The 15,109-nt window shown below is 42.5% G+C and overlaps 1 protein-coding gene across 1 annotated transcript in view; it reads right to left on the reverse strand.

Moving 5' to 3' along the window:
* Positions 1–15,109, reverse strand: part of sdk1a (sidekick cell adhesion molecule 1a) — an 839,938-nt gene that overhangs the window by 114,546 nt on the left and 710,283 nt on the right. Inside the window, exon 27 of the mRNA XM_078240149.1 lies at positions 14,794–14,983. Within this exon, the coding sequence (XP_078096275.1) occupies positions 14,794–14,983 (190 nt within the window). The remainder of the gene's footprint in view (positions 1–14,793; positions 14,984–15,109) is intronic.

The following is a 15,109-nucleotide window of genomic DNA, read 5'->3' on the forward strand; positions in this document are numbered from 1 at the left end:
GGCTTGTAATCATCACTGGAATGGGCAAATGGTACAAAGATTGAGCAACTAATGCTATTTATAATCGGTGCAAGCTGGAGGAGCAGAACTCATCTTCAGGTTGGGCACATTACAGCTAAGTTCAGCAACTTGAGATTTTGACCTTTCTCCTCTGTCCCCACTTTCCTTTTTTTTTAATATTCCATGCAGGTGTTGCCTCAATGCAAAACACATCCCTCTCCCTCACATCAGGCTATCTTTTGTTCCTAAAAGTTGCTCCTTTTGGTTGCAGTTTTTACATTTTCCCCTCTTCCAGTTTTGGTGAAGAGTCTATGGATTAGAAACGTTAGCTCTGTTTCTCGCCAAATAGATGCTGCCAAACCTGATGAGTTTTTCCAGCATTCTCTGTTCTGTAAAGATATTTCCACTTGATTTTTCTTCCTCCATATACAAGGCACCATGGTTTAAGCAAGACAATTATAGGGTACCCCTTCAATCAGTCAAGATTTGCTGTGCTAAACTCCTTGCAAAAGTCCAAAGACCCCTCTCTAACTGATTTTCCCCAGCTTGATTTTCGAACTGTCATTGAAAGGTAAAGTGAAAAGTGGTGCTACTAACATTCATATGGGAGACCAACTTCCAACCTCCCTGCTATAACTCTAACAATCCAGCCCTGCCAATTACTCTTGAATCTATCATTATTCGTGTTAATATTATTGTCCTTCCCCATTGAACACTATAATGTTGGTGTCTCCAATGCCCTTTGTTGAGTTGAATCCTCCTCTTCTCAAGGCCACATGCACCCTTACTTTCTGGGATGAACCTCCATTCTTCCAAAACTGCCCCATGATTTTTCAGCTCCCGGTTTGCAGGATGAAGATGCCTCCCCTGGCCATGACTGTGCCATCAGCCTCAGTACCAAGCATCTAACGCCCAGGTTCAAATTCTTTAGGTGACTGACCATGCCCTGTATAGCATACAGTACACCAACGTCATTGCCCAGAGAGTCCTTTCCTGCCCAGGGCCATGACCAAGATAAATATGCCACGCAGAGCCCTCTAACATGGCCCACATAAGGACAGTCTTTTCAAAATACCCCCTACAGCATGGACTGAGACCCAGAACAGTATCAGCCTCCTTCCTAGACAGTCCTCTAACTCTGGCCGCCCCACAGGGCAGTCTTTCAGTACTCCACTTTGTTCCTCGTTCCCAACACCACCCCCCGAGCCTCTTCTTTCCCATGATCCTTAACCAGCTCCAGTCCTACCTCTATCTACCCCCTTCCCTCTTGTGTTACACCAGCCCCCCAATTTCCAGTCCAGCTTCCATGTTTTCCCTTTCCTCCAATGTTTCTTAATTCCCCTCAGTCTTGCCTCCATCCTTCCCCTTTTCTCCTGTGTTTCACCACTACCCCGTCTCCAGTCCTGTCTCCCTTCCCCCTTCCCTTTCATGGTCCACCACCATACCCTAGTCCTCTGTCTTCCCCTGCCTGCTGTTCCTGCCTTCCTTGCCCAGCCTTGGGGCAACTTCAGATACAAGCACCCAAAATCCTGCAGCCTCTCTCCTAAAGGTAGGCAAAAGCAGCATCTACATACCTCAAAATGTGTTCATAAGCTGACACTCACCAGGTGCAAGTAACTTACATACAGTCAGGGAACAGAACATTCTAATTATATGCTGGCAGGGCACTTAACTCGAAGAGAGAATGTGATTCTGGTGATTTGGCCTTTTAAAGAGTATTCATGAGATGCAAGTATAGCTCCTAACATCGAAGTGGGAAACCCGACATGCCTTTAACCCACCATCAAAGTTGGGAGAACAAAGTTTCAAACTAATTTCCCACTGGTGAAAAACTGACTTTTGTCATCACACCCTCTCTGCCTGCAATGATTCCTGCCGCTGGTGGGAGTAGAAACTTCCACCCAGTAAGTAGGACTAATTGAATTGCTCTACCAAAAAACCAAAACCTGAATAATGGGTTGAATGGCCTCCTTCTGCAGGACATCAGTCTATGGTTCAAATGTCATCACTACACTATATGGAATGTTTCTTATATATCGAAGGAGATTGGAACCACAAGTACCATGGAGATTTACACATCACAGTTAGGCACCGATCGAGCCAGCCACAGTTCAGTAGGTTTAATTTTTCAGTCCAAAGTCCGATCCAAGGTAAAATCTTTCTAAAAATAAAGCAGCAAACTAACTTAATGGCAACACACTGCAGCTTTCCAGCAAACCTCTTTTGTCCCTCTCACAGCTAACACATGACTGACCTGCAGGTCAATACCAGACAATTCAATGGGATTAAAATCATAGCTGTGTACTTGAATGGTTTTCCTACTTCCAACAGAGATTAGACAGAATTTTGAGACAGGCTGCTAGCATCAAAACAGAGAAAAAAACACAGTGAATTAGATGGGGAGAATTGTAGTCATTTAAAAAAAATATGATCAGTTTGTAGTGATTCTGTGTTTTTAACCACTGTAACCTCAAACTCTTCTTGTCTTGCCAGAAAACACAAAAATCTCGTCAGAAACACAAAGGGACTTGGGAGCCACTGTTCAAGATTCTCTTAAGGTTAACGTGCAGGTTCAGTCGGCAGTTAGGAAGGCAAATGCAATGTTAGCATTCATGTCGAGAGGGCTAGAATACAAGAGCAGGGATGTACTTCTGAGGTCATATAAGGCTCTGGTCAGACCCCATTTGGAGTATTGTGAGCAGTTTTGGACCCCATATCTAAGGAAGGATGTGCTGGCCTTGGAAGGGAACCAGAGGAGGTTCACAAAAATGATCCCTGGAATGAAGAGCTTGTCATATGAGGAATGGTTGAGGACTCTGGGTCTGTACTCGTTGGAGTTTAGAAGGATGAGGGGAGATATTATTGAAACTTACAGGATACTGCGAGGCCTGGTTAGAGTGGATGTGGCGAGGATGTTTCCACTAGTAGGAAAAACTAGAACCTGAGGGCACAACCTCAGGCTAAAATCTTAGAAATCTTAGAAACCCTTCAGCACAGAAAGAGGCCATTCGGCCCATCGAGTCTGCACCGACCACAATCCCACCCAGGCCCTACCTCCATATCCATACATATTTACCCACTAATCCCTCTAACCTACGCATCCCAGGACACTAAGGGAAATTTTAGCATGGCCAATCAACCTAACCCGCACATTTTTGGTCTGTGGGAGGAAACTGGAGCACCCGGAGAAAACCCACGCAGACACGAGGAGAATGTGCTAACTCCACACAGACAGTGACCCAAGCCGGGAATCGAACTCAGGTCCCTGGAGCTGTGAAGCAGCAGTGCTATCCACTGTGCTACCGTAAAGGACGATCCTTTAAAACAGGGATGAGGAGGAATTTCTTCAGCCAGAGAGTGGTGAATTTGTGGAACTCTTTGCCGCAGAACATAGAACATAACAGCGCAGTACAGGCCCTTCGGCCCTCGATGTTGCGCCAGCCAGTGAAACCAATCTAAAGCCCATCTAACCTACACTATTCCAATATCATCCATATGTTTATCCAATAACCATTTGAATGCTCTTAATGTTGACGAGTCCACTACTGCTGCAGGCAGGGTATTCCACGCCCTTACTACTCTCTGAGTAAAGAACCTACCTCTAACATCTGTCCTATATCTATCACCCCTCAATTTAAAGCTATGTCCCCTAGTGTTAGCCATCACCGTCCGAGGAAAAAGGCTCTCACTATCCACCCTATCTAATCCTCTGATCATCTTGTATGCCTCTATTAAGTCACCTCTTAACCTTCTTCTCTCTAACGAAAACAACCTCAAGCCCCTCAGCCTTTCCTCATACGATTTTCCCACCATACCAGGCAACATCCTGGTAAATCTCCTCTGCACCCTTTCCAACACTTCCATATCCTTCCTATAATGCGGCGACCAGAACTGTACGCAATACTCCAAGTGTGGCCGCAGAAGGCTGTGGAGGCCAGGTCATTGAGTGTCTTTAAGACAGAGATAGATAGGTTCTTGATTAATAAGGGGATCAGGGGTTATGGGGAAAAAGCAGGAGAATGGGGATGAGAAAAATATCAGCCATGATTGAATGGCGGAGCAGACTCGATGGGCCGAGTGGCCTAATTCTGCTCCTATGTCTTATGGTCTTGCATGAAGCTTTGAAATTGGTGTCTGAAGTTCTGTTGTTTGTAGTATCCCTTTATATATAAATTGCATGACTGTCATTAGCACCCCACAACTTAAGAGAGTCGCCATTTGCTAAGCACTGGTAGGCTGAATCCATGGGTGGAATTTAATGTTGGCAACAGGGAAGCTAGTGAGAGACCTATGTCACCTACATTCGGGAAGACACACTGAATCAAGTGGCAATCTGGGCAGTGTTGAGCCTTGTCCAGGATTAAGGGCACTGGGAGTGGATACTGAATCCCCCAAAGACCTCCAGCCATTTAGAGTCCAGCAGTTATGCATTGCCTGTCGTGCCATCACGGAGGCTGTAGTCGCTGCTGGTAATAATAAAGGTCAAAGAACAGTGCAGCATAGGAACAGGCCCTTTGGTCCATCAAGCCTGCACCTGACACATAACACCTCTGCAAACTAAAGACCTTTTGCCTCTACACAGTCCGTATCCCTATATTCTCTGCCTACTCATTTATCTGTCAAGATGCGTCTTAAATGTTACTATTGCATCTGCTTCTACCACCTCCTCTGGTAGCGCATTCCAGGCACTTACCATCCTCTGTGTAAAAATCTTGCCTCTCACATCTCCTTTACACTTTCCCCCTTTTACCTTAAACCTATGTCCCCTAGAAATTGACATTTCTACCCTGGGAAAAAGATTCCAACTCTCCATGCCTCGTTTGTAATTTTGTAAACTTCTATCAGGTCGCTCCCCCGAGCCTCCAATGTTCAAGTCTGTCCAATTTCTCCTCATAGCTAATATCGTCCAAACCAGGCAACATCCTGGTAAACCTTTTCTGTGCATCCACTCATGACCCAGAATCACCAATGGACCCAGGCCAGAGATAATTGATGGGGTGGTGGGGGCAGTAAGGTCAGGGGGTGGCTCTTAAGGACTCCCCCTTGATGATGCCAGGTCCTTTGATCAGGCACTAAAGTGTCTGACAATAAGGAAACACCTTGGAAGCTCACAAGCAAGTCCGGCAAGGTTTGCTTTCTGAGGTTCCCGCTTAGCCGGCCCCTGCTTGTAAGAAGTGGGGGAGGGGAGGTGGGAAAATGAGGCTCTTAAGTGGATATTAATTGCTCACTTAAGGGCATCAATTTGCAGTGAAGCAGGAAGACTGTCTATGAGCCTTCCCAACCTGGAGTTAATCAGGGCAGAGGCGGGAAGACAGCGAGATCCCCAACCCATCACCCTCCCGCTTGATTAAATGCCCCTCCCAACATCAAATTTGCCATGGAGAGGGTATTAAATTCCATCCCATGAGAGCAAATTAAAAATTAAAGTCTTCTGCCAAACATCTTATTTCATTACTAAATCTACTTATGATGCACATTTCTTAACATTCTGAAATAAATCCTTGATATAAATAAGAAAAGTCTGGTCAGTAGTATTAATATAAGCACAGATCTTTTTAGTTCAGTGAACGATCTCAATTTGGTTTATTGCATCACCACTAAAATGGGTTCTCATCCAAGATTGATTTATGGAATGTAATTGGGACTATTCTTGACAGCTATAAAGATAGATTTGACTGCAAAACAGGATCTTTCTACAGACAAGTGGCAGCAAAGCAAATGCAGCCAGGAGTTATCAGCAGTGTTGTCAATGGCAACATGATCACATACAAAACAGTTGTATCCCTATGGCTTGGTTTGAACGAGTGTGCGGTTTTCAGAGGTAATCAGTAAATATTTCTTTTCATTTTTGGGATCAGGCAGATTTGTAGGAACGCTGTCAAAAAAAAGATGGCAGCTTGGCTTTTTGAATAAATCTCTTTGGCAAGGTTCAATTTCTCCCTCAGCCATATTCATGAAAAAGCCTGATTATGGCAGTTAAACCTTTGGCACTGCCTGGAGACTTGTAAACGGGAAAACAAAATCAAATTGCTTTGATTAAATTATTTTGCCCCAAAACAGCTGTTTTATTTTGGTGAAGCAATATTTGTCATGTTGCTTGTTACAAGTGCTTGAGAGCCAAACATTTTGGTATGACCTTTTAAATTTAACTCCTGTCACATGTTGTCATCTCAATTATTTTCTTCTCTTGTGCAAGTTCAGACACAAACACCTGTAGCACACAGTTGGTTGTGGCCTAAGTGGATCAAAGTTCTCACCGTATGGAGAACGTGGTCATGCTACTTATTATACCTCTCCAGAATGCTGCATTTGCGATCAAGCGATACCAACTGTTATTCCAAGTTGTTAGATAGACTAAGCTCAGAATTTTCCAGCCACGGCCCAACCCCCCACCATCCCCAGCATGGTCTATCCACAATGGGGCTGGAAGCCACTGAAATTACCAATTGCACTGGTGGGACTGAAGATTCGTTGGCATGAAGGGCTGGAAAATTCTGGCCTAAGAGAATGTTTTGATTATTTTTAATATCGAAAATTTAGTACCACGCCATGACTCTCGAGTCTGGTCAACAGAAGCTAAACTAAACAAACTGGGTCACTGTCTGTATGGAGTTTGCACGTTCTCCCCGTGTCTGTGTGGGTTTCCTCCAGGTGATCTGGTTTCCTCCCACAGTCCAAGGATGTGCAAGTTAGGTTGATTGGCCATGTTAAATTGACCCGAGTTTCGGGGGAATTAGCAGGGTAAATATGTGGGGTTACAGGAATAGGGTGGGATTGTTGCTGGTGCAGGCTCAATGGGCCGAATGGCCTCCTTCTATACTGTAGGGAATTCTATGATTCTATGACATCAGCAATTTCTGCCTAATTATGATGGTTAGTTACTGCAACAATGCTCAATTAATCCTAATTTTTGAGGTCCCAAAAGATGTGTTCAGTCCATGTGTGTTCAACAGTGTGGATCCACATCTGATTTAGATATTTTATTTCCTTCCAATTAGATGATCATATCCGGCTATACGTAGTTCAAAAATTAAACTATAATTTATCTACAGTCTGTCTGTCCAAATCAACCAGGATTTATATTTTTAAAATATTTTAAATTGGCGGATTACTCTCTCCAGATCTGAATCATAGAATCATAGAATCATAGAAACCCTACAGTGCAGAAGGAGGCCATTCGGCCCATTGAGTCTGCACCGACCACAATCCCACCCAGGCCCTACCCCCACATATTTTACCCGCTAATCCCTCTAACCTATGCATCCCAGGACTCTAAGGGGCAATTTTTTTTTAACCTAGCCAATCAACCTAACCCGCACATCTTTGGACTGTGGGAGGAAACCGGAGCACCCGGAGGAAACCCACGCAGACACGAGGAGAATGTGCAAACTCCACACAGACAGTGACCCGAGCCGGGAATCGAACCCTGGACCTGTGAAGCAGCAGTGCTAACCACTGTGCTACCGTGCCGCCCCAGGTAGACTCCCCAGATCAACCAGGATCTTAGGGAGTCTCCCAGTTTCGCATTTCAACTTGAAGATTTCTGTTACTCACATAGTTAGGAACAGCCATTTCTCACATTTCAGCAGGCATTTCCTTGCCAAGTCAATTGTAACATAATGACGTGCTAACATATATTTCCAAACTATTAGATTAACAACTACACAATGTAATTGTAAACCAAAGTATGTAATGCATTTGAAACTGCTGATGTACTGAATCAACTGTTAGTTAAATGACTTGTCTTGGAAACAGGAATAAACTGAACATTTGCCAATGTTATCAAACTGGGAGGGACTGCAAATACAGAGGAAATGCTTACCAAATACAGAAGGAGCCGCAAGAACATTGGACCAAAGCGTAGCAGATGCCATTTAATGTGAATCATTGCAAAGTCAAGAAGTTAGGAAACAGTGAAAATAAAAGTTAAATAGTGGATCTAAAAAATACAAATAGGAATTTTTTTTAAATGGTGAGAGCCCAGGAACTGTGGAGAAACAGTGGAATTTACGTGGTCATTTACACAAGTCATTAATACTAGCCGACAGCAGTAATAATTTATCAAAAAGCGATGGAATAAGCGGGCTGGAATACAAAATGAGGATGTGTTTCTTCAGTTGTACAGAGCCTTGGTCAGACTCGATCTAGAGTACTGTGATAGGTTTTGGTCACTCCTTGGAAGAATTTCGAAACAGATTTGCCAGAATGATATTAGTGCTTAAAGACTTAATTTGTGAGGACAGATTGCATGAACTGGTTTATGAGTTTCAAAGGTTTAAAATTATATGGAATGCAGTCAGATGGATAAGAAAATTTCCTCTGTTGTGGAATTCAGAACAAGATTAAAGTTTACTTTATTAGTGTCACAAGTAGTCTTACATTAACACTGCAATGAAGTTACTGTGAAAATCCCCTAGTTGCCACACTGTGGTGCCTGTTCAGGTACTCTGAGGGAGAATTTAGCAATGCATCTAACCAGCACGTCTTTCAGACTGTGGGAGGAAACTGGAGCACCTGGAGGAAACCCACACAGACATGGGGAGAATGTGCAGACTCTGCACAGACAGTGACCCAAGGTGGAAAACGAGCCCGGGTCCCTGGGCGCTGTGAGGCAGCAGTGCTAGCCACTGTGCCACCCCTTAAATTGAAAGGTAGACCATTTAGGAGTAAAATCAGGTTGCACTTTTTCAAACAGTAGTAGAAATCTGGAACTCATTGTAGTTGAATTTTTAAACTATGTATAATTAGATATGATCGCCTAATTGGAAGAAAACTGTAAATACTGAATCAAACATGAATCCACACTGACTGCTGAACATTCATGCATTTGAAGCCAATCTTTGGGACTTTTAATTACTGCAACTGCAATTTTTAATCATTTGGATTAGGAAGAAATTGCTGGTGTGTCCACTTCTTTAGTTTTTGTTGCCCAGACTCTGGAATGCTGAGAGTAGAAAATTCTCTTTTTCCCTTTGCAGTGTCTTAAACGGATCATTATGGTGTGATACAAAGTGTTGATTAAACGATAGCATCACATTCAGATGCAGATAAAGTTCTGAAACTTTTGTTTAAAAATTAGAACATATTCTGTTTAGCAGCTTGGAGTCACCACTTGTTGATGTTGGTGGCAGTCAGGTTCTCATCAGGCTAGCCTTCCACCATGATTTATTTGATCTAACTGCAGCATTTTGAGGAGGTATAAAAAGTAGCATAGAACCCAAGCAAATTGAAATTTTGAAGATGGCGATTGCTTGATTTTTGCTCGGTAAGGGTTATCAAGGGATATACAACAAAGGTGTCCAATCAAGCAGACATATGTGAACACCACCACCAGGAAATACCCCTCCAAGCCACTCATCATCCTGACTTGGAAATATATTGCCATTCCTTCATTGTCGCAAGGCCAAAATCCTGGAACAAACTCTCTAACAGCACTGTGGTCGTATTTACACCACATGGATTGCAGCAGTACAAGAAGAGAGTTCACAATCATCAATTAGTAATGGACACAATAAATGCTGGCCTGGACCGCAATGCTCACATCCCATGAATTAATTTTTTTAAATGTCTAAGTGGAGCTAAGGTACAGAGCAGCCATGATCTAACTTAATGGTGGACAGGCTCAAAGGACTGAATGGCCTACTCCTGTTCCCAAGTACATTAAACAAGAGAAGGATTTTGAGATGCTGGTGGATGGATCACTAATGCCATCAGCAGAGTACAAGATAATAATAAAGACAAATTGTATGTTGGGCTGAAAAGCTAGAGGAATAGAGCACAAATCTGTTTCTATCCTGTGAATACTTCGTAATCTGTTTATATATAGAGCAACTGATCCATCCCAACCTGGAGTAATGTGTACAAATCTGGCCATTGTTTTATGAGAAATGTATCCAGGCATTGGGTAGAGCGGCGCAAAGAGCAACTCAATTTCTAGCTGTTGGTAAGCACCTGAAATATTCAGGGAGCTTAACATTGTGGAAGATTTAACTGTCATCTATCCTACAAAAGGCAGGGAGTAAGAACATGAGAAGAAAGTTTAGATTTTAACTGCTTGAGGCTGAGGGTAATGACCATATAGAATGGACTGCCACGTGTAACACAGTAATTGTTTCAGCAAGTTCAAAAAACATAAATATTAGAGGTCATCATATTTCCTAGATATTGGAACTGGCTAAAATGCCCTTTTCTGGTCTTGCACATTCATACGTTCTTGATGTTACTATACTATTAACTACTCAATTTCTATTAATCAATTAAAACTACATTCGAATTACTAACAATTAAAGTTGTTTGTTGGGAGAGCAGGGTGGTACAGGGTGGTACAGTGATACTCCACCATCCTTTCACTCTGGGACCTAAAGTTGAATGCAGCTCAAACTGACTGGATGAGCTGACCCCGTTTGCTGGCTCTATGTGAGCAATGTGAAATTAGTTTGGACAGTCTTAGCCCACCTCCGATCCGAATTGGGCTATGTCATAAAATTACCCATGATCTGGTACAGATTGTCAACCTCAATTGGGAAGACCATTAAGTGGCTGATATGGGCATTGGGAAATTCACACTGATGTTGTAGAGAGATCTTGTGGCACATCACTGGATGGAGTGAAGGGTAGTCATGATGTGGAGATGCCGGTGTTGGACTGGGGTGAACACAGTAAGAAGTCTCACAACACCAGGTTAAAGTCCAACAGGTTTATTTGGTAGCAAATACCATAAGCTTTCGGAGCACTGCTCCTTCGTCAGATGGAGTGGAAATGTGCTCTCAAACAGTGCAAACAGACACAAAATCAAGTTGCAGAATACTGATTAGAATGCGAATCCCCACAGCCAGCCAGGTCTTAAAGGTACAGACAATGTGGGTGGAGGGAGCATCAAACACAGGCCAAAGAGATGTGTATTGTCTCCAGACAGAACAGCTAGTGAGATTCTGCAAGCCCAGGAGGCAAGCTGTGGGGGTTACTGATAATGTGACATAAATCCAACATCCCCACACCCCCACTTCTTGCCTTCAAACAACCACGCAACCCCAAACAGACCATTGTCCGCAGCAAACTACCCAGCCTTCAGGAGAACAGTGACCACGACACCACACAACCCTGCCACAGAAACCTCTGCAAGACGTGCCTGATCATCGACACGGATGCCATCATCTCACGTGAGAACACTATTTACGAGGTACACCGTACCTACTCTTGCAACTCGGCCAACATTGTCTACCTGATACACTGCAGGAAAGGATGTCCCGAGGCATGGTACATTGGGGAAACCATGCAGACGCTATGACAACGGATGAACAAACACCGCTCGACAATCACCAGGCAAGACTGTTCTCTTCCTGTGGGGGAGCACTTCAGCAGTCACGGGCATTCTGCCTTGGATCTTCAGGTAAGCGTTCTCCAAGGCGGCCTTCACGACACACGACAGCGCAGAGTTGCTGAGCAGAAACTGATAGCCAAGTTCCGCACACATGAGGACGGCCTAAACCGGGATGTTGGATTTATGTCACATTATCAGTAACCCCCACAGCTTGCCTCCTGGGCTTGCAGAATCTCACTAGCTGTTCTGTCTGGAGACAATACACATCTCTTTGGCCTGTGTTTGATGCTCCCTCCACCCACATTGTCTGTACCTTTAAGACCTGGCTGGCTGTGGGGATTCGCATTCTAATCAGTATTCTGCAACTTGATTTTGTGTCTGTTTGCACTGTTTGAGAGCACATTTCCACTCCATCTGACGAAGGAGCAGTGCTCCGAAAGCTTATGGTATTTGCTACCAAATAAACCTGTTGGACTTTAACCTGCTGTTGTGAGACTTCTTACTGGAGTGAAGGGACCAGAGTAGCTACATTTTTAAAGATTACTATTGGCTACAGGTCCCTATATTAAAGAGGGAATTTGACCAGTATTCTTGCTTTTGATTGTCACCCAGTGATCTTGTTGAATCTGAACATGGGTGTCAGATTGCTATATATTTAAGTGGTTACACGATTGCTTTAAGAGCCGATCACGTGATTTGATGGTGATGTCATTGGGATGTTTCACAGGCTCCTGGTTTAGTTTCAGTCTCTACTCTGTGCAGTCAACATTTCCTATTCATAAACTGGTTGTTATTTTGAATCCACCTGTGTAACCACATCTTTTTTCTTTTTGTTTAAAACTCACAACCCCTAACATAGTTAAGACATTACACAGATGCACAAAGGTGAGAGACAACTGGATGCTCCAATAATCATGCATCCACCTGGCATTCAATTATAGAAGCAATCAATAGGCATTTGGATGAGGAACCAGAGAATGACCCATGCTTATTGACCTGAATTAGCACACAAGGATTACAAGATAGAAGAGGGGAAGAGGACAAATTGGGGAATTGTTCAATTAATCATAGAAAAAAAGATGTTGGCACTATAGTCTCTTCCCTGAGTGCATAGCATTAGTTCTCCAAAATAAGAATCTTTTTTAAGCAAGTTAATTCTCTGATTACTTTAAGATGCAATAAAGCCATCTCTCAAACTAAAAATCTCAAACATGTAGTAAATCAGTCACAATTGCAAGATCGCTAAATATCCTTGACAACAAGCATTTCCCATGTATTAGTAAACAGCAAGACTCTGGCAAACAGGGGTTGGAAATTTTGGGATTCTAAATTCAAAGCTTTTGCAAAAGTGCCATAAGTTCATTTTTGAAACATGAGCTTACATTATTCAACAAATCTTTAGCAATGAAGTATATTGTGGGTAGGATGCATCTTATACACACAAGCCTGACAAAATCTTGTAAGTTAGAACAACTATTCTAGGAGAAACATATTTTTCACAATTCTCTATGAGGCATTTCATGAATGAACATATCAATAAAAACACTTCCTCAAAGATGAATATTTTTAGTTTTAGGCATTAAAGTGTTAAAAATTAGATGGAGGAGCCTGATTAAGAAACTGATAAAGCGCCTAATGTAAAGGCAAATCAAACAATCCTAGGTTTATTTAACCTGTGTTTATCTTACAAGGTCAGAACAGATAGTGAAAAAAAGAACTTACAACAATGAATCATCCATTTCTAAGCTTGTAAATGAGCCAGAAGATCTGGAGAAAGGCTCGGAAATTCCATTGGCAATATTAATGATCCACATTGGTGACAAAATCAAAGAGATGTGTTGAATGTTGAAAAGTTTGTTTATATTTCTGATTAAGATCATCCCAAAGCATGCCACATTGTCACTGACATGAGCTACAGGGCTGGAAGGCTCCTTTTTAAATTCATTTGTGTGTGTTTTTTAACAGAAGCAAGCAGCTCAATTGGGGGAACGGACAGGGGCAGTATAGCTTTGCTGTGGTATAGACTGCATTTGATTTGATTTATTATTTACATGTATTGTTATACAGTGAAAAGTATTGTTTCTTGCTCACTATGCAGACAAAGCATACCGGAAGGAAATAAAAGAGTGCAGAATGTAGTGTTACAGTCATAGCTAGGGTGTAGAGAAAGATCAACTGAATGCGAGGTAGGTCTATTCAAAAGTCTGATGGCAGCAGGGAAGAAGCTGTTCTTGAGTCGGTTGGTACGTGATCTCAGACTTTTGTATCTTTTCCCCGACGGAAGAAGGTGGAAAAGAGTATGTCCGGGATGTATGGGGTCCTTAATTATGCTGGCTGCTTTTCCAAGGCAGCGGAAAGTGTGGACAGAGTCAATGGGTGGGAGGCTGGTTTGAATAATGGACTGAGCTTCGTTCACGACCCTTTGTAGTTTCTTGCGGTTTTGGATAGAGCAAGAGCCATACCAAGCTGTGATACAACCAGAAAGAATGCTTTCTATGGTGCATCTATTAAAGCTGGAGAGAGTCATAGTGGACATACCTAATTTTCTTAGTTTCCTGAGAAAGTAGAGGTGTTACATTAAGTGGAGGCAGTATACAGCTAAAACATGAGTTGCTTCTCCCTTCCAGTTTTCTCCCAAAGGTACTGAGCAGTTGCATGACTGCTCAGTACCTTCTTATTTTTCCAAGCAGTCATTTTTAAAGTGAGAACATTCATTGAAAGTGCTGACAAACTATTTATCCAGAGGAACATTTTAATCAAGCTTAATTTCGTTCTCACCAAACTTTCATCTGTGTGTACTTCCAGATCATCCTGAGAATCTTACCTTGGAGGATAGCTGAATAATAATCAAAAACAAGGGCTTGGCTAATTTACTCTTTTGAACTCAAAGGCATTGAGCCTAGGTGTAGCATTCTAGCCATCAATTTGGGACTGGAATGTACTTATCAGTACTCGTACAATACTGAGCAGTTATGGAATTGGTCAACATCTTTGGCAGAAGACAGGTGGGGCAAAACAATTCCTGTTATTTATTGTATAAATTCTTGATTTCTCGAGGAATTAAGGGCTATGGGGAGAGAGCGGGTAAATGGAGTTGAAATCAACCATGATTGAATGGTGGAGTGGACTCGATGGGCCGAATGGCCTTACTTCCGCTCCTATGTCTTATGGTCTTATGGTCTAATGTAATTCTTTTTCAATAGCAGTCACCATTTCCTAACCAATCCTTAGTCTCCGGTATGTGTCTCATGCTGGTTGTAACTGAGAAGTAGCTGTGGGCACCTAGAGAGTCTTAAATAGTAATTTTGAAATAGTGAGATAGCTTACTATGATAGCATCAAGCCGTTGAAAACATTTGGCTGGTCAAGATGATAAAGATTATCAACAGAAGAACATCTGTTTCTCCCTCATCTAATCAAGGCAGTTATAATAAAAGGCACAGGGGCCTTTAAATATGTTATTTCAGAACTTACCATCATCTTTTGTCCTCTCTATTAGAACTGGCGAACTTGACACTCCATCCCCAATTCTGGTAAATGCCAAAACTTGAATCTTGTATTGACTGTATTTCCTCAGTCCATTCAGGACAACAGATTGTGTAAAGTTTCCTTTCACTAAATGAGTGTGAGTAGCCGATTCAGAATCTTTCTCTTGGTACAGGATCTAGGATAGTAAACGTATATACATATAGTTTAATCTACAACAGTGAAACTATATTTTTAAGATTCCATGCATCTTTAACTTTGAGTGAAAGGTATTCAGCTCGCAGATATGTGCTTCTTTTCCGAA

Source organism: Mustelus asterias, chromosome 23 (genome assembly GCF_964213995.1).
Source record: "Mustelus asterias chromosome 23, sMusAst1.hap1.1, whole genome shotgun sequence".
Lineage (NCBI taxonomy): Eukaryota > Metazoa > Chordata > Chondrichthyes > Carcharhiniformes > Triakidae > Mustelus > Mustelus asterias.